Raw genomic sequence first — 25,708 nt, 5'->3', positions numbered from 1 at the left:
AGCACACCAACATGGCACAAGTATACATATGTAACAAACCTGCACGTTATGCACATGTACCCTAGAACTTAAAGTATAATAGTAATAAAAAAAATTAAAATACAAAAATTAAATTTGGTTCCAATGCAAATGAATTTGCTCCCCTGAAGATATAGACATTTACAACACAGTTTAATTTATGACTAGCCTTTTTTTTTTTTAAAGTCAGTGAGCCTAGTTTAAACATTTTGTACTGCCAAATAGAGATCATAGACTATCAGTTTAGGTTCTTTTATATAAAGTTTCCAGTAAGAGACACAGATAATTTTTACTTTAAAATTGTGTGGCCTTAGATATTCATTTATTCAGCAAATATTTATTGAGTGATGGCTATGTCAGCCAATATGCAATATTAATTATCTTTCATTTTTAACATGGAAGACAGCTCTACCCTAATTTTTTAAATGTCAAGAACACTGTTACTTATCCAAATGTAAATTCTACAGTGAAGTAAAGATGATTTCATATTAAAGAGACTTAAGCAGTCTCTTCTTAAGTAAGCAGTCCTTTCCTGATATATCCCTGTTTGACAAATATAGCACATATGCTAATTTACTTTAGCTACCCGACAAACCAAGAAAACTGGTTTGATCAATTTTTAAAATATTCCACTAGTTATTTGTGAATTGCCATGCCAAAGGAAAATAATAAGAACTGTCTTATTAAATAACACGAAGGTGATATATTAATGTGTTTAAGCAAATAAAAATGTCCTATCCTTGATTCAACTGTTTAAGTATTTATAGTTGGTGGTAAAAAGAGGGCATTATAAACCAAGTCCAAAGTCTACCAGTTATCCTGAGAGAAATCAGGTGAGTATCTCCGGAGTTTTTTGTAAAGAGCTAAAATAGAATGCAACCTTTCTGGAGGGCAGTACAGCAATACATGTTAAAGAACTTAAAATTGAGTACACTCTTTAACCATTTTACTTTTAGGACCTTATCCTGTGGAAATAATAATGGATGCACAAAGATTTTTCATAATAGCAAAAAGGTAGAAACCACCTAAATAACCAACCATTTGAAATTGGTTAAATAAATAATGGTACACCTCTCTGAGAGAATATTATCAAGCTCTTAAAATGAGATTGAAGGGAAGTATTCCTAATGTTTTCTGCATCTATGATATTATATGTGCTATGCATTCTCACCAGCAACCTTATATGTAGAAATGAGGCAGAAGAGATGAAATGGTATGTTCACATCCTTCAGAGAATGAAAAGATAGATATCCGTCAGATATCAAAGAAGGTAGCCTGAAGATCAGGATAGCCAAGTGGTGTAGAAGAGTCAAGAAGGGGGAGTCTAGGTGACTCTCATAAAATGGTGTACTGGTGTCCCACTGCAGGGTTCCCATATTCATTAATTTTATGAGTTCCCATAAAATGAGTTCCCATAAAATGGTGTACTGGTGTCCCACTGCAAGGATGAAGGGTCACTGGGTGCATGGTGTAGAGGCAGAGTGAGTGGGGTTACCTGTTTTGTTAGATATTTGGTATTTAAAACAGAGATGAGCCTCTAAGCCATGCACAATAGAGAGAATTTCTTTTCTTTTCTTTTTTTTTAAGGAATAAGGGAAGTCGAGCAAGTTGAAAGGCAGAGAGAAGGTAATGGTGATGGCTGACATATCTACAGTGCTTATCGTATGCCAAGCATCATGCTGAGTGCTTTATGCCCATGATCACTCTTAATCCTTAAAATAATCCCAAAATGAAGCTATTTCTTCCCTTCTGTTTTTTAGATGAAACTGCTGATGCTTATAGAGCTGATTATTTGCCCAGACATCACAGAGCTAGTAAATGGCAGAGCCAGGATTTCAGTTTTGACTCAGAATCTAATCACTATGCTCAGGAGTAACAGGAAAACCAAAACTGCAAAAACTACAGGGGCTATTTGTTAGAACAAACTCCGAGAAGAGAGAGTCCCTTGAAGGTGATGAGTTGTAGCCTCAGTTTAGAAACTCCACCAAGAAGGTACATGTCTGACTTGCACTATTCAGCATGTTGCATTCATAGCTGATACCGCTGATAAAACCAAGACAGAAATATTTTGTGTTTGGTATGTCTGATATAACTGCCCTCATGTGGCGCTGGCTCATTCTGGGCTCTCTAAGCCTCATTTCTTTTGTCATCTGGTAATTCAAATTCTGAAGCGTCCAGGAATCACTTCATGCTATGAATGTCCCTGTGCTATCTATCTGGTGTTGGTGTACTTCAGAATTAAGCTGCATCTCTCTTTCTACACCATGTCCTGTAATACCCGTAAGTAAAAGAACATGGAAAATATAGGGGGCTCAGAACAAAGGAGCCCAGTTGCTGCACTGCAGCCATTTATACTCCTAGTTCATTCTGGCGTAACAGGCAGTCATCGATCCACCATTCACTCAGTTTATTCATTCATTAGACATTTATTGCATGCTTACTCTGTTATAGGCTTGTTTTAAGTCTTAATGATATCAAGATTAAAAGACATCTCTGAAGTGAGGGCAGTAATTGAACAGCAGGCAGGGCCATGGGAGGATTTAATATTCTTAAGACTGGGAAACATTTAAGGTGTTTTTTGGCAGAGGAGTAAAAGCAATGAAGAGAAAAATGGGAGATATTGCCAAAGTAAGCTCAAGAAGAGAGATGAAAGGATGGACTTCTGACACCAAGAAGAGAGGTGGTGCCCAGCTGTTGATAGGTAGAAAGAAAGAGACTGGCAGGAGTTTCCAGTGAGTGGCTGCCCTTTTCTGTGTAAGGAAGGAGGTGAGGTCACCTGCAGAGCATGCTGGACTGGAAGTTAGGTAATGAGTGCAAGGAGCACCTTAAATGTTTGGAACAGCTCCCTAGTGGATAGCTAGGGGCCAGGAAGGAGACAGGCCAACTGCGATGGGAACCATGAATTTATCATAAGGCCATTGAACACAGTTACATGATTTATTTTCCTACCAGCACTTAATTGTTAAAGTATCCATCAAGCCACTGGAGAAGACCCTCTTCTGACTGATTCTCCTCCTCTTCTAATGAAGACATTTGTCTCCAAGAGCTAAAATCCTTGGGCCTGAGCTTTCACATGCTAACTGAAATTCATGACTGAATTTTAGAGGATACCAAAGACACAGGCATGGATCCTGCTATGACCTGCTAGTGAGACCATGTGTTGCCCTTTGTACAGCCTCAGGGTGAGTCATCTCCCCTGAAGGAAAGAATTTCACGGTGTCAGTCCTTTGCCCTCCCTCTACTGTACCATGTTTTAGGTTTTGGGCTAACATGTTTTCCCTAGTTTGTGGCCTCTCTGTTAGTCAGAATTCTTGCTTACCGGTATCAGAAATGAACTGTAATTTAAGCATATCAAGAGTTTATCAGAAAAATGTTAGAGAACTCACAGATTCTCCTGAAGGGTTAGATAAATAAGCTTAGAGATAGGCAGCCAGAAGCAGTACCTTAAATTCTGCTGCAGGAAAAAAAGCACAGTTGCTGTCCTGAGCACAGGGCTGCTGCCAGCACCGCTGGTACCACTGACTAGCAGTAGCTATGGGAAGCTCCTGCTGTAACCTCTACCATTTCTGGAACTGGCATTTGCTCTCGTAGCCACCCCAGAATGTATTCTGCTGGGCCTGGCTTCTTTGCATCACTAGCATTCAGTTTGGAGCCTGGAGCCAGGTAGTCCGGTTGGCAGGGCCTAGCTCAAGTGCCAGTAGCTGAATTTCATGGGAGACCAGGAAAAGGAATGTCTGTGTTTTTATCTGCTATAGTGGATGTGGGCTCTGGTAGGAGTTTAAAATGAGTGGCCATAAAGAATGACAGATGTCCATTACAGTGCCAGGAAGCACATGAATAAATGTTGCAGTCATTCTGTATTGGGAGAAAGTCTTAGGTCACTGGACACTAAGTTTCCCTATAATTCCTCTGTAGCAGACTAATTTAAATTCTTCTTTCAGTCTCTAGCACTTTGCAGGATGCCTGCAAAATAGAACGCACTCAAGAAATGTTTGTAAATGAACTAATGCTTGTTGAGTATATTCTTTTAACAGATATGTGTTAGGTATTGTATTCGTTCTTACATTGCTATAAGGAACTACCCAAGACTGGGTAATTTATAAAGAAAAGAGGTTTCATTGGCTCACTTTCTGCAGGCTGTACAGGAAGCATGGCTGGGGAGGCCTCAGGAAACTGCCAATCATGGCAGAGGAGGAAGGCACATCTTACATGTCTGGAGCGGGAGGATAAGAGCAAAAGGGAGATGCTACACACTTTTAAATAGCCAGATCTCATGAGAACTCACTATCACGAGAACAGCAAGGGGAGAAATCCGCCCCCATGATCCAGTCACCCCCCATCAGGCCCCTCTCCTAACATTGGGGATTACAGTTCGACATGACATTTGGACAAAGACAGAAATCGAAACCATGTCGGGCATATACTGATGAACACTGTCTGTGGGATCAAAATGCTTTACTCAGTAATAAAGAGGTAATCAATCAGAAATAAGGACTGGGCTCCTATATAAGAATCACAATGTGAGTATTAGGATTTAGAGGGAAGAAGTACTGCTTAGATAAGAAGTAGAATGAATCTGAGTCAACTTTCAAGTTCAAGTTGGGAATATGGTGGGTCAGAGGTAGAAAGTGCTGAAGAACTTCTCAGGATGAATTGCAGAGATGACGGGGATGGGGACACCCAGAGGGAACAGTCACTTGCGGGGAGCAGAGTAGGAGAGCTGTACCTGAAACTCTCCTTACCACTATCTGAGTGGGGCATTTCTAGGCCATTTGCTTGTTTTTAGGGAAGTTATACCCCTTGCTGGTTTCCTCTGCTACTCTACTGTACGTTCAAATTGCAGCAAACAGTTAAATGTACTATATCTGTACAACTCTTAGAACAGTGTCTGGCATGTTTTAAGTACTGTACAACCATTTATTAATGATATAAAAACAAAGCAATATCCTTTTTCTGATACTTCTACACAATACATCAAGGATTCCACTTGGACTCAAATTTAGCCAAATACCAAGTATATTCTTTTAATTTTTGACCTTTGGTCTTTTTCCTGCAGGTTCACCTACTTCTAGTTAATGGGATGTTTTTTATGTTCTAGGCCCTATGCATAGCACAGCAGCTCATCCCCACTCTGTCCCTTTAGAGTGGGCAGATCATGAGTACTGCTCCCTGGGTAAAGTGCCTGACTGCCAGACCCACTAGATGATCTCGACCTGGACCTAGCAGTTCCTCTCTATCTTGTTAACTGCTGTGCTAAATACTCCACCCAGCTTTTTCAGCTGTCTTCAGTGTAAGGCTTGCTCCAAGTTACCTTTCATCACTATTGGAAATGAAAATTCTACTTCATGTGCTTTACGTAGTTTAAATCCTATCTTCACAAGACCCTAAAAAGGAAACAAGTGGGTTTTCTTAATTCTACAGATGTAGAAAATGAGGCATGAAGAGTTTAATTTTCTTGTCATGGGTCATGGAGCTGACGAATAATAAATTCAGATTTCGAACCCAGGAAGTGTGGTTACAGAGCTCATCTTAGTCCATTTTGTGCTGCTGCAACAGAATTCCACAGACTAATTTATAAAGAACAGAAATTGATTGGCTCACAGTTCTGTAGGCTAAGAAGTCTGAGATCAAGGGGGCTGGCATCTGGTGATTTCTTGCAGTGTCACCCCCACAGTGGTGGGGGAGAGAGAGGTGGTGGGGAGAAACAAAAATGGGGCAGGGGGTTAGAAACAAAAGGGGGCCAAACTATTATAAGGAGCCCATTCCATGCTAATGAAACCCTTCCTGTGATAATGTCATTAATTTGTTAAGTCTGCCCTTGTGACCTGATCACCCCTCAGTGGGCCCCACCTCTCAACACTGTTGCATTGGGGATTCAGTTTCTGACATGATTTTTGGGGAACATATTTAAACCATAGCAAAGCTTGTGTTCTTAACCTCTGTGTCTACTCATTTTCTTCATTTCACAAAGCAGTATAAACTATTTTGTCATGAAAAGCATTCTTTTTAAAAGGTCAAACAAGTCTGCATCTTTGCCTGCTTCCCTTACAACTTTGGGCACAGCTTGGCAAAAGCCTAGGCATCTAAAATTTAATATCCATAAGTGTAGTATATTCTGTATCTTTTGAAATGGCCATGTAATATAGATTTAGTTCACTATTTTTATAGATTTAGACATTTATAGCTTCACAAACATCTCAGTCTTGCAGACAGAAAAAAATTCTCTGAATTTTGCCAAAATTGCCTGTCTTGTTTTATTTAATTTGGTCAAGATATGCAGGGATGACGCATACACATCCAGTAATTGAACCATTTGAATGGTATGGAAATCAAATTTTTAAAATCTGAAATCTTCAACTCTGAAAACTCGTATCAGTGAATAGGACTCAGGAAGCTCAATTTGTATGCTTTTGTGAGCCAAAAAGTACATGGGATTGTGTCAAAGCAGGATACTGTTATTTACCTCAGATGATTGAAACCCCACCGGGACAGCCCAGGGCCTGCGAGGGTGCCAGGGCACCGAACTACCCTCCACGGCATTCTCTTGGGGATCCAACACTTATACGTCACCAGCAGCAAGAGCTGCTTCATTGCTTCTGTTCCATTTGGAGCTGATGAATTTCTTTTTCAGGTCCACGCTAGTTTGGTTTTGTTATTAATATTGTTTTAAAGAATGCCTTTTTCTGCCTTTGGTAAACTAAAGGTCTAACATATTCCAATTTCTTTTGACAGAGGAAAAGACAAGCATACGAATCTAACCTTATCTGTCATGGCCTGCAGTTAGAAGCAACAAGATCAGTAAGTATTGGTCCCTTTTCAGCCCTTGGCTGACCACTGTTCTTGGGCAGCTTCATGCCACTTAGAATACTGGGGTGACATTGGAAACACGCAGCCCTGGCCACATCTTAGTCATAGACTGGGAGAGGAGTCAATCAAAATCTGCATTGTATAGAATGTAGTCTTTTTTTCTGATCAAAACCAGCAGATCTTTTTTAATAGCCAACGAATTTTACAATGAATGCATGTATGAATGATTATTTTCTGCCTTTAAGAAACTTTTAAAAGCTTTTCTGTTATACAAAAAACAGTTTATGGTAAAAAATTAGAAAATATAAGAATAAGGAAAATAATCTGTATCTTAATGATCCATAAATAATTTTGCAGTCCTTCTGAGCTGTTTTCCTCAAAAATATATATATATACACATTTTTTATCTTTCAAAATTACCACTTCACAGTTTTATAATTTGCTTTTTCCCTTTAATATGTAGCAAATGGATTTATGGCAATAAACATAATTCTTTGACATTTTTAACAACCACATAATATGATATTGAACGGATAGACAATAAACAGCTCAAAGTTTAGAAAATTAAAAATTTTTCATTATGATAGCACTACAATGAATATTCTAGTGTTTTTACTTTGTCAATTATTTGGGTAAAGTGATAGACAAATAAGTTCGGTTTTCTTCATTTTATAAATTATTTTCATAGTTTTATAAACTGATAATTTGAATTTCTTAATGATTCAAACCAAGAAATTGTCTTTAAAGCAAAAATTTTTGATGATTTGCAAATCTGTTTTTATTGTTATCTTCACTTTTAGTGGTGTTCTCTGTATTTTTTTTTTAAGCTACCATCAACCATAAGAAAATTCTGCGTGTTTTAAAATTGTGAAAATAGTTGGTTTGGTTTCTTGTTCTGTGTTTTTATTTTTTCAATATAGGTTTTGGATGACAAGCTTGTATTTGTAAAAGTACATGCACCATGGGAGGTGTTATGTACTTATGCTGAGATAATGCACATCAAATTGCCTCTGAAACCCAATGATCTGAAAAACCGGTCCTCAGCCTTTGGTACACTCAACTGGTTTACCAAAGTCCTCAGTGTAGATGAAAGCATCATCAAGCCAGAGCAAGAGTTTTTCACTGCCCCATTTGAGAAGAACCGGATGAATGATTTTTACATTGTTGATAGAGATGCTTTCTTCAATCCAGCCACCAGAAGCCGCATTGTAAGTCTAAACCACATTTAGTTGCTGTCTTGGGGTAATTTGGAACCTGCTGTTTTGTGGTTTGGTTGGTTTGGTTTTATTTTTAAAAACCGCACAAAAAGAAAAGAAATATGCCAGTAGATTCATGTTACAGTAGTAAACAATGATTGGATTGGCTAGTTACACTGTATAAACCACACACTCTATTTTGGAATCTTTTTAGGTTTACTTCATCCTCTCTCGGGTCAAGTATCAACTGATAAACAATGTTAGCAAGTTTGGGATCAACAGACTTGTAAACTCTGGGATCTACAAGGCAGCTTTCCCACTCCATGATGTAAGTTAAAAGGCAAAAATGAACTAAAAGGCCTTCTGTATACTCTGGTGTTGACAATAGCAAAGGGCTAACTTTCCTGACTGTAAGTTTCTTCCTCAATAAAATGAAGGGAACATACTGCAAGATTACAAGCTCATTTAGGGTAAGAACCAGGTCTTTTGTTCACAGATGGATCCCAGTCATAAAGATACTCAGTTTTAAAAGAGCAAATGAATGAATGGACAGTACCTCTCTCACAGTTAATGTGTAAAGCAGTATAGATTAGCAGTTAATCTGTGTTAGCATTTCTGGGACCAAAATGCCTGCCCTGCCACTTTCTAGCCAGATGACCTTGTGAAAGTCACTTAGCCTTTCTTCCTCCATTTCTTCATCAATAAGCTGGGAATAAATTATAACCTACCTCCTAGAGTTGTTAAGAGCTTTAAATTAATCCATTAAATTAATCCAAATGTTAGTCCCTAGCATATGATAAATAGTATTATAAGTGTTAGCTATTTTCATAATTACTAACAGATGTTATTATCAACCAAAAAAAAATAGTTCTTTGTCAGCAAAATACATGTTAGACCTTCTTATTTATCATTTTCTGTAACATAGACTTTACTTCCTCATTTGGAATATGATTTTCAAACTGTCCCCTGGAATATTCCTAGGCTTTTAAAAAGGCATCTGTCAGGGTTGTTGTGACAATGGCAGTACCCCAGATTGTTGACATTTTTTTAAGGACTACATTCTGAGACTACAGCAACCCCTCAAATTCAAGAGTACTTCTCTAGCCGAGAACATCTCTCGTGAAATGAAATTTTTAAAATATGACCACTGTAAATGCAGGGACATTTACAGTGGTCTGTAAACAGCTTTAAACTAAAGCTGTTTAAACTCTATCATTGAAATAAATACTATATTATATTGCATTATTACTTAGTTATATTCACTATCAATTCATCTGACTCTGTAAGACCAAAGAAAGCAAAGACTGATATTGGTAATTGCTACTGTATAGTACATGTATTTGTGGATAGACAATATTGAAATGTACTAAATAACATAATAAAACTAGGACACTAAACAGCAGCTTGACACACATGGAAAAGTAGAGAACAGGGAGCTGGGTGAAGTAAATACTGATCCTAAGAGACCCAATGTAGCCATCCAGCCTGAGAGTCCATGTGTTTTACTTTTGTACCCCACTGAATTTAGCTAATAGCGAATAGCAGGATATGAATTTTGAGGCTACTTGCAAATAGCTGTCACGAATATTAATTTGGGATGCCAAGGTTCTATAGCAGTTGACATTTGCATTTGGCCAGGTCTTTTCCACTAAAACCTCTTCTAATTGCAGTGGTCCTGTATTCAGGCTAACTGATGGTCCCATGTGGTATTTGAGAGGGAGATGTGTGAAGGTCAGGGCCTATGCCCTGATTTGGCTGGGTGGTAATCTGGTTCTAGTGCCAGAAGAAGAAAAATGAGTTAGGAAAAAAGACAATTGGATTTAAGCAGGAAGTTTTGTTTCTTGAATAAGCTAAGTGTATAACATGATATCAAGCTTTGTTGTTTTTTTCTATCTGTTATCACAGAATAACTGCTGAACTGGGGGCAAAGAAGCCTAGGTTTTAGAATTGACCCTGCTGTTAACCTGCCAAGGTCCTGGTTTCCCCATTGTCCATGGAGAGGGGTGGGCTATCACGTGTTCCTCTGGTGTGGTGATTTGGGCACTTGGGTGGCCCAATTTTTCATTGTGTAGAACTGCCCCCACTGAAAGCATTTTAAGCATCTCTGGGGCCCTCACAGAGTCCCTGCAGTGCTCCCCAGGATTATAACACCGAATCATTCATCCTGCCCACATTCACAAATGACCCCCAAGGAGGCTAGTACCATGCCTGGTTAAGAATCACTAAAAATTAGATGGTATTTCCACCCCTTCCAGCAGGTGAGGACCCCTTATTCACAATTAACTATCAAATATTTGTATCGCATTTAAGAAACAGATTTGTGAAAACATGATGATTATGGTGCTCACATGTTCCCTTCTGCATCACAGTGCAAATTCCGCCGTCAGTCAGAGGATCCCAGCTGCCCTAATGAACGGTACCTTCTGTACAGAGAATGGGCTCATCCTCGAAGCATATACAAAAAGCAGCCCTTGGATCTTATCAGGTGAGGGGTTGTAGGGAGTACTCCAGGGGGAGGCACTCAGGGTGTTACCCCACAGCATCTGAATGTGACAGTACTCATCAAGACTCTTGCCAGCTAAGGGAGCTGACCCAGAGTGCTGAGCTTCATTGGCCAGGGTTTTTATTGAGGCTTAATTGTGTGGGCGTGATTAATTGAATCATTACCCATGTGGCTCAATCTCCAATACCATCCTCTCCCTGGAAGATGGCCAGTAATATGTGTCTCAAAGCTCCAGTTCTCTAATCGTATGGTTGATCTTTCTTGCACGGCCAGCCTCCACCCTGAGTCATCTCATTAGCACAAACTCTCTAGATGCCCACCATGAGCCACTTCACTGGCATAAACTATCAGGCATAGTCCTAGGGTCCCACCGTGAATAAAAAGGCACTCCTATCTCTCAGGAAGTTCCAAGGGTTTAGAGGTTACCTCCCACCCAGGAACTGGGATGCAGACCCACCAAATTCCATATTGCACAGAAGTAAATGTTAGATGTAGCCTCTATTGTATGGTAAGACATGCAGTTTTACTCTTCTCTTGTGTCTGCTGCTAGGTTCTATTTCATTGTATCCCACAAGATACAATGACTAGCTCAAGAGTTTTTCTTCCCAAAGTACGCTGTTGGTTTTTCTCCAGAAGCTTACATTGTTTGGGCAGTGCTGAGGATACTGGCTTGTGGGAGATAGACCAAGAACACCCAAACAAGCCAATAAAATATGAAAATAAATAAACAGAATTTCTAATTGAAGTGAAGAAAATAACAGAGCAATTGGATGGGAGGGCAGAGTGGGAAGTGAGTTTAGGGAGTTATCTTTGAGGAGGTGACATTTAAGCTGAGACCGGATCGTGAAGAGGAGTCAGTACTTTGAGGACTTGGGAGAAATCCTTCTAGGAATAGGGGCAGCTTGTACAGTGGCCCTGAGATGCACACACATTTGGCAAGTTTGAGGGAACATCAAAGACCAGTGCTAGTGAGAAAGAGAATGATAAGACATGAAGTTAGAGGGGTGGCAGGAGTGCCGAAAAGAGTTTAGACTTTAATTGCAGTGAGAAGCAGTTGTAATATTTTAAATGTTTAAGTCATTGTATCCTATTCACAGTTTGCAAAGATAATGTGGAGAATGGATTATAAGGGGTACAGGAAGCAGGGAGACCACTAGGTTGGAGGCTGTTTGAGTGAGCCAGGCAAGAGACTGTGGGAGCAGATTTGGGATGTGTCTGGGGAGTCGAGTCAACAGGACTTGTTTATGGATTGCATGTGGAGAGTGAAGAGGAGAGGAGAATTAACTTCATGTCTGCCTGGGTCCTGTACCTGTTTTTTTATGGTGTCTCAATGCCCCATGCACTTGCCATCTACTTGAGAAAACTACTATACCTTAAAAGTGAAAGTTTTAAACAAATGAATATTTGTTTTGTTTTACATTTTCCGTGGGAAATTTCAAATATATACAGAAATAGAGTATCATAGCGAGCCTGCATTCATCTGTCACCCAGCTCCAAAAATTATAAACTCATAGCTAATCTTGTTTCACTTTTACTCCCACTTCTTTCCCTCCCTACTCCACTGGATCATTTTGAAGCAAATTCCAAATGTCATATCATTTCATTAGCATCTGTTTCTAAATAAGGTGTCTTTTAAACATAACCAGAATACCCCCTTTTGAAAAGGAAGGCTGAGTGAGGTGACTCATTCCTCTAATCCCAGCACTTCAGGAAGCTAAGGCAGGAGGATCGCTTGAGGCCAGACTGAGCAACATAGTGAGATCCAGTCTTAAAAACAAAACAAAACAAAACAAAACAAAAAAGCCAGGGATGATGGCTTACACCTGTAGTCCCAGCTACTCAGGAGACTGAGATGGGAGAATTGCTCGAGCCCAGGAGTTTGAGGCTGCAGTGAGCTATGATTGTGCCACTGCATTCTAGGGCAACAGAGTAAGACCCTGTCTCCAAAAAAAAAAAAAAAATTAATATCATCAGATAATCAGGATTCAGATTTCCCTTATTGTCCCAAAAACAACTTAATGGTTTTTTAGTTCAAAGCAGGATCCAAACATGGTCCAGAGGTTGCAGTTAATACAATCTCTCAAATTTCTTCTGGTCTCAGTTTCACTGTTTATTTCCTGTTTTCCTTGCTGTTGTTGAAAGAATGCCTTGCATTGCCTGTTTCGCTGATTTCATTCTCTCCTGTGGTGTTGTTGAACATGTTCCTCTGTATTTGCTATGACTACATAATTTGTGTATTTGCATTAGCTAAGTAATTGGATCCTCATCTAGAAGCTTAATCTGATTGAGGTTAGATTTTACACAAGAACATTATACGTGGAGTTGGGTACTTATATCAGAAGGTATATAATGTCCATTTGTCTCTCTTTTTTGTGATGATAGCAGCTATCAACAATCCTTGCTTAGATTCATTGTTTCATAAGAGATTTCTTTATTTTGTGTGGTCATACTTGGATTCCCTTGTCATTCAATCACTGAGATTACAGTCATGAAGAGGCACTTTCATTAACTCTGTTTACCCTGTAAAATAAGATTTTAAAAGATGTTTGTACATATGTAAATATTTGAGGTTGACATTCATGTGAAGTTTCCATTTTATTAATTTCCTTTTATGTTAAGCCAATAGCATCTGATGGCAGAGTGATGGGTTCTTAATCATTTTTTATGTGCTCTATTTTTTATTTATTTTTATTTATTTTTGCTTCAGTAAAGAAAATTTCGTGACTATTTTAAATATATTTTGCTAGGGGAAATGCATTTAACTGTCCCCTGTCCCTGGTCCACATGTTCTTTCCCTTCATTGCTTCTCACTAGTAACCCATTGAACATTCAGGCTATTAAACCTCATCTGTGGTTCCCAGGGATTACTGCAGTGAAAATGGGCTCTTTCCATTTGGTTTCCCAAAAAGCAAACCAAACTGGAAACAGCAACCTATGGGAACTAGACTTTGCACAGGTGAAAAAGAAAAGTTTCCCTCCAAACTCCCATTTTTTACCCCCAGAGTAATAAAAGAAAATAGGGTATTCACAAGACAAGGGCAGGATCCTATAAGAAAGGATTGTTGTGAGAATAAAATCTAGCTCTTGGAAACTGAAAATGTGATTAGACAGAAAAACACCAATAGAAGCCATTAGAAAATGAAGTTGAAGAAATTATGCAGAGCATAGAGCAAAACTTATAAAGGGATAGAAAAGGGGGAAAGGATAAAAAATTAGATCAGTCCAGGAGGTACAATGTATAAATAATAGGAGTGTGAGAAACCAGAGGATAAAAAATGTAGGGAAAAAATCTGAGAAGTACTTCCGGAGAAGTATCTGAAGAACTGAACATCATGAGTCTCTAGGTGGAAAGAGCCTGCTGAGTACCCAGCCTAGAGGATGAAAATAGAGCCACTGAGTCACTCCAACACGATGGCTCAGAACACTGGGGACAAAGAAGATCCTGCTAGCCTTTAGAAAGCAAAATGAAAAGAAAGTCATACAAAGGATCAAGACTCAAAAGCATTGTGCTTCTCAATGACACTACACACTAAAAGACAGCAGTAACTTCACATGTCTAAGGAAAGTTTGACCATATATATGTAACTCTATGTATGCTCAAACTGTTAAGTATGAGGAATTTTCACAGTTTAGATGTGCAAGGTAATGGAGGAGGTGCTTCACCAAGAAGGAAGACCTAAGAGTTAGTAAACAGGAAATGCCAGCACAAGGGAGAGGCACAGAGAGATCCCAGGTGACACAGTTCTGTGGCGGGGCTTGGAGAGTCATTAGTCAAGGTTGAAGGAGGTCTGAGGGCATTTATTCAAGGAGTTGAAACTGATAGATGATCTCATGTGTTTGAAACTATTGAGAAAGTGACACATTAGGGGAGAGTCTGGGGTTGAATTGTTGATAAGTACACAAAACTAAGCAATGAACCATCAAGACAATTATTAACTCTAGGGAGAACAAGATACTGAGCAGGGATGAGAAAGTAATTATAGCAATGACTTGATTCAGCTGTGAATAGTGTTTATAGAATCATAATAATGTAAAGCAAGAATATTAATCTAACTAAAAGTTATATGTAACTATATGATGATGACAGGAATAGAGATGTGGATGTTTAGATGAGGTAAGGGGTTGAAAGAGAGCTTAATCCACATCTTCCAGAATAGAAAGTCAATAGGTGATGCACCAAACTGAAAAATCAATAAGCAGCACTTCTTGCGTGTTATTTAGAGATAGGAAAGTAAATATTCTAAGCATCAACTATAGGAGTTTAAAGTGACTGCTTCTGGGCAGCAGGAAATAGGTGAGGGGGTAGGGGACTGCTCCTTTTTATAACCAGCCTTCTAGAGCTATTAGACTATTTAATGACTATGTACTTGTAACTTTGATTTTAAAAATCAAAGCTGAATTGTGTTAAATGGATTTTAAGAGTTGGGAGGTATTTGGCAGAGAGGGACAATGATCAGAAAATACTGCATTTGAAGGAATCCTCATTATTTCCAGCTTTTCAGCAAGAACTAAGAGACAGGTTTCCTTTTAAGATTTGAAAAATCTTTCTGGCCTTGCTTACAATGTAACAGGGATGCCTTAGAAAGTATTGAACTCCTTGTCACAGTAAATAACCAAGCAGAGACTGCCTGACCAGCTCTTTAAACACAGCAGGATATTTTTTATTATTGGGAGGTTGGACCAGGCAACTTCTAAGATTCTTTCCAATTTAAATATGGCATTTCCAGGATGGATGGCTGATGAAAACTTATTACAGAGAGCATAACCAAAAAGAGGCCAAGGCATCTCAAATCCATGGCCAGGCTTCTCTTCCGGGCTCTATCCTGAACCTGCCATTTGCCTGCCTTCCGTGAGCTAGACAGCAAAGCTCCGGTCATGTGAAAATCACCACACTGTGTTCCTCCCATCTCCCGATTCCACCCTCAGGTCTGTCTGAGCTCTTCCTTTTTCCCTGTGAATGTGACCTACATCCAGGCCTGTGACCCATGGAGCTGGTCTCAGACCTTCCCTGTGAGTGCTGGTCCAGCCCAGGGATGTTCCTGTCTGAAGTCTCCCAGAACTCCAGGTTTTGCTCAGAGCTGAGTCCCCACAACGCTAAGACCAAGGAGTTCAGCCCAGCTCCATACTGAGCCTGAAGTCTCACGCAGGCCTCAGAGTGAAGTAAATCTCCTTGTTCTACAGATCAAGATGAAGGCAGAAATGAGTCAGTCTTGGGGAATATCAGCAACAGCAGCAGTCACCGGAACCATCTCTTCATTCCTAAACTCTGCCTGACTGTACTTGACCTTCCTTTCAGGAACAATTCTGGCACTGCTTCTTGATCGGCCTGTACTCTTTAATCTTGCCTACCTGGCCTCGCTTTACCCCAGAGTATACCATTAACCAGTTTTTAAAAATTAGGAAAAAATAGAAGAGCTAGATATAAGGAATACAGGGTGATGGGTTTCTCAGTCATATGCATCCTGCCTTCTTTCATTCTTACATAAGTTTTGCAAAAATTTTGGTCAGAGAGACTTCCACTACAGATTAGTATTATTATTTTTCTTATTATTATTGCAGTTGCCCCTTGAACAACGCAAGGGTAGGGCACTGACACCCCCACACACGTACAGTCGAAAACCTGCATATAAATTTTGACTCCCCTTAAACTTTTAATGGTCTGCTGTTGACTGGAAGTCTTACCAATAACATGAACAATCAGTTAACACATATTTTGAATGTTATATTTATCATATACTATATTCTTACAATAAAGCTAGAGAAAAGAATGTTATTAAGAAATCATAAGAGTATATTTACCATTCACTAAATGGAAATAGATCATCATAAAGGTCTTCATCCTTGTCTTCACATTGAGTACGCTGAGGAGGAGGAAAAAGAGGAGGGTTATTCTTACTGTCTCAGGGGTAACAGAGTGGGAAGAGGTGGAGGAAGTGGAAGAGGAGGCAGGAGAGGCAGGCACACTAGCTTTATCTTTTATTGAAAAAAAAAATCCACATCTAAGTGGATCCACGCAGTTCAAACCTGTGTTGTTTAAAGCTCAACTGTATTTGTGATTTACGTTACATTTCCTCCAAGGAACTTCCCTGGTTAAGTAAAAGCAAATAACTGAGCAGATTGTTCATGTTCATTTGCCTCATGCATATAAAGAATAGTCTTTTGGAGAATGTATAAAATAGTGCTGATCTTTACAAAGAATGATAGTAATACTCTGTATTTATTCCATAATCAGCATTTTTCTCTCCCTTGCTGTATTTTAATATACTTTCACCAGGCAAACCAGCGATAGTGATCAGTTCTTCTATAATGTATAATACACTTTTTGTTTCATAGAATTCAGGGTCTGCTGTGAAAATGAATGTTTTAAGGGTGAATCGAGTCAGGTTTAAGCTTAAAGCCTCCTTTATTTAAAATCAGAAATTAATATTAGGATGAAGCTGCAGAGTAATTATTTGTATCTTCTAAAAATAATTTCTGTCTTTCTTCAGGAAATATTATGGAGAGAAGATTGGAATCTACTTTGCTTGGCTGGGCTATTACACTCAGATGCTTCTCCTGGCCGCAATCGTAGGAGTGGCTTGCTTTCTCTATGGATATCTTAATCAAGATAACTGTACATGGAGGTAACCTCTGTTTATTCCTTGTTGCCATGCTGAAAAGTTTGTTAGACATAAAATTATTTTCATGATCTTAAACTGTTTTGGTAAGACAAGACTGACTGGAGAACACTCATTGCTTGGATGATATATCCGTTTTGTTCTGAGCATAATAACTAAGTGAAATGGAAAAATTTTTTTCTTGGATAATCCAACCCAGTTTCTGACAGGAATATTACTCCTAGGAAACACTCCAATATTTTAAGACAATATTTTGTTTGAAAAAGGAAGGAGGACTGGAGGCGGGAGAATTGCCCTTGAACTTTTGGCCCCCAGAGGAATGTACACTCAGCCCTGCAGATGTGAGCCAAAAGCAGCTCTGATTTCTTCAGGGTTCCACTGGGAAAATTAGTGGGGTTTTTGTTTTTTGTTTTGTTTTACTTTTAGAAATGACTTCTTAATATATACTAAAAAGTGCTTGCTTAAAAACTCAGTAGTTGTTTTGGTTTTTACGTTAAAAGAATAGTTCATACAATGTTTTAAAAAATGTAATCAAAAATTGTGCTGAGGTTGAAATTCAGACACCAGCTGCACTGTCTAAAGGGATATATGTGGGTGCCAGAGCACTCTGAGTTTCACCATCACTGTTCTGAATGGTATAATTAGACCTCTGCTTTTGGTGGTCTCAACTTCCAGCAGGGATGTAGCAGGGAACCAGGCATTTTCTCTTGATCATCTGGCCGCTATCCAGGTGTGCCAGCCAGATCAAAATTTCTGGGCACCAGCAATGAGCTGATAACCAAATTTTTCAAGCCCCAAGCATGTCAGCCTGCTCCTGAGGTAGGTTGCCTACATGGCAGCCCTGATGAATAAACATAATTACCCTTCGATTTAACAGAGGATTCTGAGCGTGTTGTACCCATTATGGCTTCGTAGCTCGAAAGCTGCAGGTGGCTTTAAAGTACTCTTCCCTCCTCACTGAAAAAGAGTTTTGGGCCAAAGGCCGAATGTTGTTACCTTTTCTTTAAATTCGTCTTCAACTTCTGTGTTGGTTTGTACATTTTTCTAGTTAAAAAAAAAAAAAAAATCTCAAAAATACATTTCAAAGTGCAAAAGTTGCATTTTTATAAGGTCCTCATGGGTTGTTCTTGTTAAAACTCGTTTTACAAAATCACCGTGATAGTTACACCACATATGTCCTAGCATTTCACACAGATTAATTTGCAGAAAATGGAGGGAAGTTCTTGGGGATATACTGCCTGTGCTCAAAACTATTTGACTTTAATTATTTATGAGATATCTGTAAAATATATACATTATAAATATTTTCAGTTACTTTTATAGTTTCTTTCAAATGCCCATTTGAAGCTGATGCCCCTCTTTTTTTTTTTCTTTTTTTTTTTTTGAGGCAGAGTCTTGTTCTGTCACCCAGGCTGGTGTGCAGTGGCATGATCTCAGCTCACTGCAACCTCCACCTCCCGGGTTCAAACGATGCTCCTGCCTCAGCGTCCTGAGTAGCTGGGATTACAGGCGCCTGCCACCACACCCGGCTAATTTTTGTATTTTTAGTAGAGACAGGGTTTCACCATGTTGGCCATGCTGGTCTCAAACTCCTGACCTCAAGTGATCCGCCTGCCTCGACCTCCCAAAGGGCTGAGATTACAGGCATGAGCCACTGTGCCCGGCCCTTATGCCCCTTTTAAAAATAACAGCTATATACAGATATTATTTATATACCATAAAATGCCCTTTTTAAAGTGCACAATTCAGGTGTGCCCCTTTCCCTTAGCCCCAGGCAACCACTAATCTATTTGCTTTCTGTTTCTAGGGATTTACCTATTCTGGACATTTCATAAAAGCTTTTAAATATTTTAAATGTTTTCTATTCTTGTGAATCTACTCAGTATGTAATAAAATTGAAAATATTAAAAATTTGTAAACAATTCAGGTATTTTAAGTGCATTCACCAAGTTGTGATCACCACCATCTAATTCTAGAACATTTTTATTGCCCTCAAAAGAAACCAGTGCCCATTAGCACTCACTCCCTAATCCTTTTACCTTGGCCCCTGGCAACCACCAATCTACTTCCTGTTTCTATGGATTTGCCTGTTCTGAACATTTCATAAAAGTGGAACTATACAGTATAAGGCCTTTTGTGACTGTCTTCTTTCATTTCACCTACTCTTTAAGGTTCATCCATGTTGTAGCATGTATCAGTACTTCATTCCTTTTTTGTGGCCAAATAACACCCCATTATATGTATAAACTGCATTGTTTATTCATTAATTGATAGACATTTTGGTTGTTTCTACTCTTTGGCTATTATGAATAATTCTGGTATGAACATTCATGGACAAGTGTTGGTGGGGACACATGGTTTCATATCTCTTGAGAATATAATGAAGAATGGAATTGTTGGGATATACAGTAACTGTAGGTTTAACATTTTGAGGAACTGCCATAGTATTTTCCAAAGTGACTGCGTATTCCGCCTGCAGTGTATGAGGACACTAATGTCTTCACATCCTCATCAGCACTTAAAAAAAAAATAGCCATTCTAGTTGTTATGAAGTGGTATGTCATTGCAGTTTTGACTTTGTTTTCTCTAATGCCTACTGATGGTGAGCATCTTCTCATGTGTTTGTCATTTGTATAGCTTCTTTGGAGAAATGTTCATTCAAATCCTTTGCCTATTTTAATTGTGTTGTCTTTCTATTGTTGAGTTGTAAGCATTTTTTATATATTTGGAATAGAAGTCCCTTATTGTATATTGTCTTAGTCTGTTTGTGCCGCTGTAACACAGTACCATAGACCAGGTAATTTGTAAAGAATAGAAATTTATTTTTCATAGTTACAGAGACTGGAAATTCCAAAATCAAGTTGCCAGCATGTGGTGTCTGGTGAGGGCTGCATCCTCTGGAGGAGAGGAATGCTGCGTCTTCACGTAGCAGAAGGCATAAGGGCAAGTGGGGAGAACTCCTTTCATCAACTCCTTTTATAAGGGCACCTAATCCCATTCATGAGGTACAAGCCCTCATGGCCTAATCACTTGTTAAAGTCTCCACCTCTTAATACTACCACACTGCCAATACCTAAATTGGAAGAGACACATTCAAACCATAGCAGATACATTGAAAATATTTTCTACTATTCTGTGAATTGTGTTTTCACTTTCTTATTAGTATTCTTTGAAACAAAATTATGTTTAATTTTGATGACCTCTAGTTTACCTTTTCATTCTGTTATTTGTGCTTTTGGTGTCATGTCTTAGAAACCATTCAGAATCCAAAGTCATGAAGTTTTTTTTAACATTTATTTTCTAAGAGTTTTATGGCTGTAGGTCTATGATTTATTTTAATTTTTGTACCTGGTATGAGATAGAGTTCTACTCTGTCATTTTCCATGTGTATATCTGGTATACCAGCACCATTTTGAAAAGACTGTTCTCTGTTGAATTATCTTGGCACCCTTGTTGAAAAGCAGTTGGCCAAAAATTTAAGAGTTTGTTTATAGACTCTCAGTTGTTTTCCGTTGATCTACATGTGTGCATTTTATGCAAGTACCACACTTTATTGATCACTGTAACTTTGTAGTCAGTTTTGAAATTGGAAACTTCAAATTTTCATTTTTCTTTTTCAAGATTGTTTTGGCTATTCTGGGTCTTTTGCATTTCCATGTGAATTTTAGGATCAGCTTGTCTATTTCTGCAAAAAAAAAAAAAAAAAAAAAAAAAATTCCAGCTGGGATTTTGATAAGAACAACGTTGATTCCATAGGTCAGTTTGGAGAGTATTGCCGTCTTAATAATATTAAGTCTTTTAATCCATGAACACAGGATGTCTTTTCATTTATTTAGGTCTTTCATTTCTATCAACAATATTTTATAGTTTCAGTGTATAAGTCTCATACTTCTTTTTTCTCTTAAATTTATTCTAAGTGCATTGTTCTTTTGATGCTGTTATAAATTGTTTCCTTAATTTTTGGATTACCTATTGTAGTGTATAGAAATGTAATTGCTTTTTTTATATACTGATTTTTGTGTGTGTCCTGCAACCTTGCTAAACTGGCTTATTTGCTCTAATAGTATTTTGGGTGGATTCCTTAGGATTTTTATATACAATGTTATGCTATTTGTGAACAGAAGTAGTTTTACTTCTTCCTTTCCAATTTGGAGGCCTTTATTTTTTCTTACTTAGTTGTCCTGACTAGATCCTTCTATATAATGATCTTAGGAGGAAAGCATTCAGTCTTTGACCATTAAGTATGATACTAGCTGTGAGTTTTTTCGTTGATACTCTTTATCAGGTTGGGAAAATTCTATTCCTAGTTTTTGAGTGTTTTTAATCATGGAAGGGTGTTGGATTTTGCCAGATGCTCTTTCTGTGTCTATTGACATTATCTTGTGTGTAGTTTTTGTTCATTATTCTATTAATATGGTATATTGTAAGAATTGATGATTTTTATACTTTGAATCCTCCTTGCATTCCTGGATAGATCCCTCTTGGTCATAGTATGTGGTACTTATTATATGTTGCAGGATTTGGTTTTTTAGTATTTTATTGGAGATTTTTCCATCTATATTTGCAAGAGATATTAGGTCTCTAGTTTCTTATGTTGTCTTTGGTTTTGGTATCATCACAATACTAGTCACATAGAATGAGTTGAGAAGTGTTCCCTCTTCTTTGCTTTTAAAAGAGATTATGAAACATTGGTGTTAATTCCTCTCATCAGTGAAGCCATCTGAGACTGGACTTTTCTTTGCAGGAATTTTTTTTTCTGCTAATCCATTCTCTTTATTTGTTGAAAATAGGTCTATTCAAGTTTTCTATTTTTGCTTGAGCTAGCTTAAGTAGTTCATATTTTTCTAGGAATTCATTTTATCTAGGTTGTCTAATTTGTTGGCTTATAATTATGTATAGTATCCCCTTATAATCCTTTTCGTTTTTGTAGGAGTAACAGTAATGTTTCCCCTTTCATTTCTGATTTTAACCATTTGAGTCTTCTCTTTTATCTTGATCGGCCTAGCTAAGTTTGCCAATTTTGTTGTCTTTTCAAGGAACCAACTTTGTTTTGTTGTTTTTTTAACTTTTCTGTCCTCTGTTTCATTTATTTCCATTTGTTGGCTTTTGATTTTAATATTTAGTTCATTTATATTTAATGTAATTACTCATGAAGTAGGAGTTACATCTGTGATTTTGCTATTTGTTTTTCATGTGTCTTTTTGTCTCTTGTTTTTCTATTCCTTCATTACTACTTTTTTGTGTGTTAAATATTTCTAATATGCCATTCTAATTCCATTGTTGTTTCTTTATTGTTTTTTAGTGGCTTCTCTGGGGATTATAATTAACAACTTAATTTAAAATTTTAATTTCAAATAGTATACAAAAACTTTACTTGGTGTAGATCTGTTCCTTCTCTACTCCTTTGTGGTATTATCATCATGCAAATTACAACTCAATGCATTATAAGCTCACCAACAGTTTAATAATTGTTGCTTTGTGTCTTTTAAATAAGATAGAGGAAAATAGTGACATACAAAAATATGCTTACACTGCTTTTTATATTTATATATGTAGTTAGCTCTATTACTGCTTTTTATTTCTTTAGGTGGATTTGAGTTACTGTCAAGTATCTATTTAAGCCTGAAGGACTCTCTTAGTATATGTTAAGTGTTTCTTGTCCATAATGCTTGGGACCAGAAGCATTTCAGATTTCAGATTTTGGAAAATTTGCATTATACTTACCATTTGAGCATCCCAAATCCAAAATGCTCCAGTCAAGATTTTCCTTGAGTATTATGTCAGCACTTGAAAAGTTTTAGATTTTGGAGCATTTCAAATTCAGGTTTTTGGCTTAAAGGTGTTTAACCTGGGCTGGGCACAGTGGCTCATGCCTGCAATCCCAGCACTTTGAGAGGCTGAGGCCAGTGGAGCATTAGGTCAGGAGTTCGAGACCATCCTGGCTAACACAGTAAAACCCCATCTCTACTAAAAATACAAAAAATTAGCCAGGTGTGGTGGCACATGCCTGTGGTCCCAACTACTTAGGAGGCTGAGGCAGGAGAACTGCTTGAACCCAGGAGGCAGAGGTTGCAGTGAGCTGAAGTCACGCCACTGCACTCTAGCCTGGGCAACAGAGCGTGAGACTCTGTCTCAAAAAAAATAAAATAAATAAGGTGTTCAATCTATGTATGGCAGGTGATATGGTTTGGCTGTGTCCTCACTCAAATCTCATCTCAAATTGTAGCTCCCGTAATTCCCACATATTGTAGGAGTGACCTGGTGGGAGATAATTGAATCATGGGAGTGGTTTTCCCCATATTGTTCTCATGGTAGTGAATAAGTTTCACAAGATCTGATGATTTTATAATGGGAAACCCATTTCACTTGGCTCTCATTCTTTCTTGCCTGGCTCCATATAAGACATGCCTTTTGCCTTCTGCCACGATTGTGAGGCCTTCCCGGCCATGTGGAACTGTGAGTCTGTTAAACCTCTTTTTATTTATAAATGAACCAGTCTCAGGTATGTCTTTATCAGCAGTGTGAAAACGGACTAATACAGCAAGTCTCTGCCAACAACAGATTCTTTCAGATTTTATTTATCTGGGAATGTCTTAATTTCTCCATTTTTGAAGGATGGGTTTGCTGGAGATAGAATACTTGGTTGACAGTCATTCTTTCAGCACTTTGAATGTATCATCCCACTGCCTCTGGCCTCCATGATTTCTGTGAAAAGTTAGCTGTTAATCTTACTGAGGACCCTTTATATGTGATGAATCACTTTTCTCTTTCTGCTTTCACCATTCTTTGCCATGTTTTCTTTGTCTTTGTCTTTAGACACTTTGAATATGACACTCCTAGGTTTAGATCTCTTTGAGTTTATCCGACATGGAATTTGTTGAGTTTGCTGGATGTGCAAAATAGTGTTTTCATTAAATGTGGGAAGTTTTCAGCCACTGCTTATTATTTCTGTTTCTCTCCTTTTTTCTCTGGGACTTCTATAATATATGTGTTGGTATATTTGATGGTGTCCCACTAATTTCTGAGACTGTGTTCCTTTGTCCTCTTTCCTTTTTTGTTCCATTTCTCAGACTGGATAATCTTAATAGACCTAGCTTTCAGTTTGCTGATTCTTCTGCTATTTCGTATCTGCTGAGGAGCCCTTCTAATGAGTTTTTTATTTTAGTTATTATACTTTGCTAACTGGTTATTTTTAATAATTCCTATCTCTATTGATATTCTCTTTGTCATGCTTCCTTTAATTCTTTAGGCAAGATTTCCTTTAGTTCTCCAAATACGTAGAATTGCTAAATATAAAATGTTTTCATGTAATAAATGCAATATCTGGGTGTCCTCAGGGACAGCTTTATCTACTGCTTTTTTCTGTGTTAGGACCATACTTTTCAGTTTCTTGGTGTGTCTTGTAATTTTACGTTGAGAACTGGGCATTTTAAGTATTATAATGTAACAAATCTGGAAATCAGATGTTTTCCCTCTTCAGGGTTTTTTGTTGCTTCTGTTTGTTATTATCACTGCTACAGCTGCTTCCCTTTGTTTAGTTACTTTCCTGAACTACTTGTCTTTGTCATGTGCGACCATTGCAGTCTGTGTTCAATAAGATTTGTTGTTAGCTAATGATTGGATTAGCTAGTGATTGCATTAAATGCCTACTACCAGTAATTTTCATTTCTCTGTCTTTGCCTCATGGCTCTGTGTGCATGTGTACTGAGGATGTGTTTAATGCTCTAGCAGGTAGTTTTCAGTTCTTCCTTAGCTTTTCCTTCTTGCCAATGCAGAACCTCAAAGTCAGTCAGAGGTGAGGGATTAAGGTTTTCTCAGGTCTTTCTTGTCCATGTGCACTGTCCTACACATGTGCATGGCCTTCTGCAATCTCAGAAATATGTTGGAACTTTCTAGAGCCCGCTGTGCACATCTCATTTCCTAATTTTTCCTTTTAAGTTCTTTGGTTGACCACTTGTTAACCTCTACTGGTATCACTGCCTCAGGCAGCTACAATGTGAAATAATTCTTGCCAATCGCTTTCAACAGACACTTTGGTGATAGTGCTGTTCACAATATGAGCTCTAAGTATGAGGTTTGAAAAGAATGACAAAACATTCTTATACACCAATAACAGAGAGCCAAATCATGAGTGAACTCCCATTCACAATTGCTTCAAAGAGAATAAAATACCTAGGAATCCAACTTACAAGGGATGTGAAGGACGTCTTCAAGGAGAACTACAAACCACTGCTCAATGAAATAAATGAGGACACAAACAAATGGAAGAGCATTCCATGCTTATGGATAGGAAGAATCAGTATCGTGAAAATGGCCATACTGCCCAAGGTAATTTATAGATTCAATGCCATCCCCATTAAGCTACCAGTGACTTTCTTCACAGAATTGGAAAAAACTGCTTTAAAGTTCATATGGAACCAAAAAAGAGCCTGCATTGCCAAAACAGCCCTAAGCCAAAAGAACAAAGCTGGAGGCATCATGCTACCTGACTTCAAACTATACTACAAGGCTACAGTAACCAAAACAGCATGGTACTGCTGCCAAAACAGAGATATAGACCAATGGAA

At 38.1% G+C, this 25,708-nt stretch overlaps 1 protein-coding gene across 5 annotated transcripts in view; it reads left to right on the top strand.

Annotated features, from left to right (window-relative positions):
• Nucleotides 1-25,708, top strand: part of ANO6 (anoctamin 6) — a 236,138-nt gene that overhangs the window by 138,560 nt on the left and 71,870 nt on the right. For all 5 annotated transcript variants that reach the window (XM_011936066.1, XM_011936064.1, XM_011936063.1 and 2 more), the window contains 5 exons: nt 6,751-6,816; nt 7,746-8,033; nt 8,236-8,349; nt 10,391-10,506; nt 17,013-17,147. In XM_011936066.1, coding sequence (XP_011791456.1) covers nt 6,751-6,816; nt 7,746-8,033; nt 8,236-8,349; nt 10,391-10,506; nt 17,013-17,147 — 719 coding nt within the window. The remainder of the gene's footprint in view (nt 1-6,750; nt 6,817-7,745; nt 8,034-8,235; nt 8,350-10,390; nt 10,507-17,012; nt 17,148-25,708) is intronic.

The sequence above is a fragment of the Colobus angolensis genome, unplaced genomic scaffold, assembly GCF_000951035.1.
Source record: "Colobus angolensis palliatus isolate OR3802 unplaced genomic scaffold, Cang.pa_1.0 Scaffold150, whole genome shotgun sequence".
Lineage (NCBI taxonomy): Eukaryota > Metazoa > Chordata > Mammalia > Primates > Cercopithecidae > Colobus > Colobus angolensis.
Note: the sequence above shows the minus strand (reverse complement) of the source record. Positions and strands in the feature narration are given on the sequence as shown.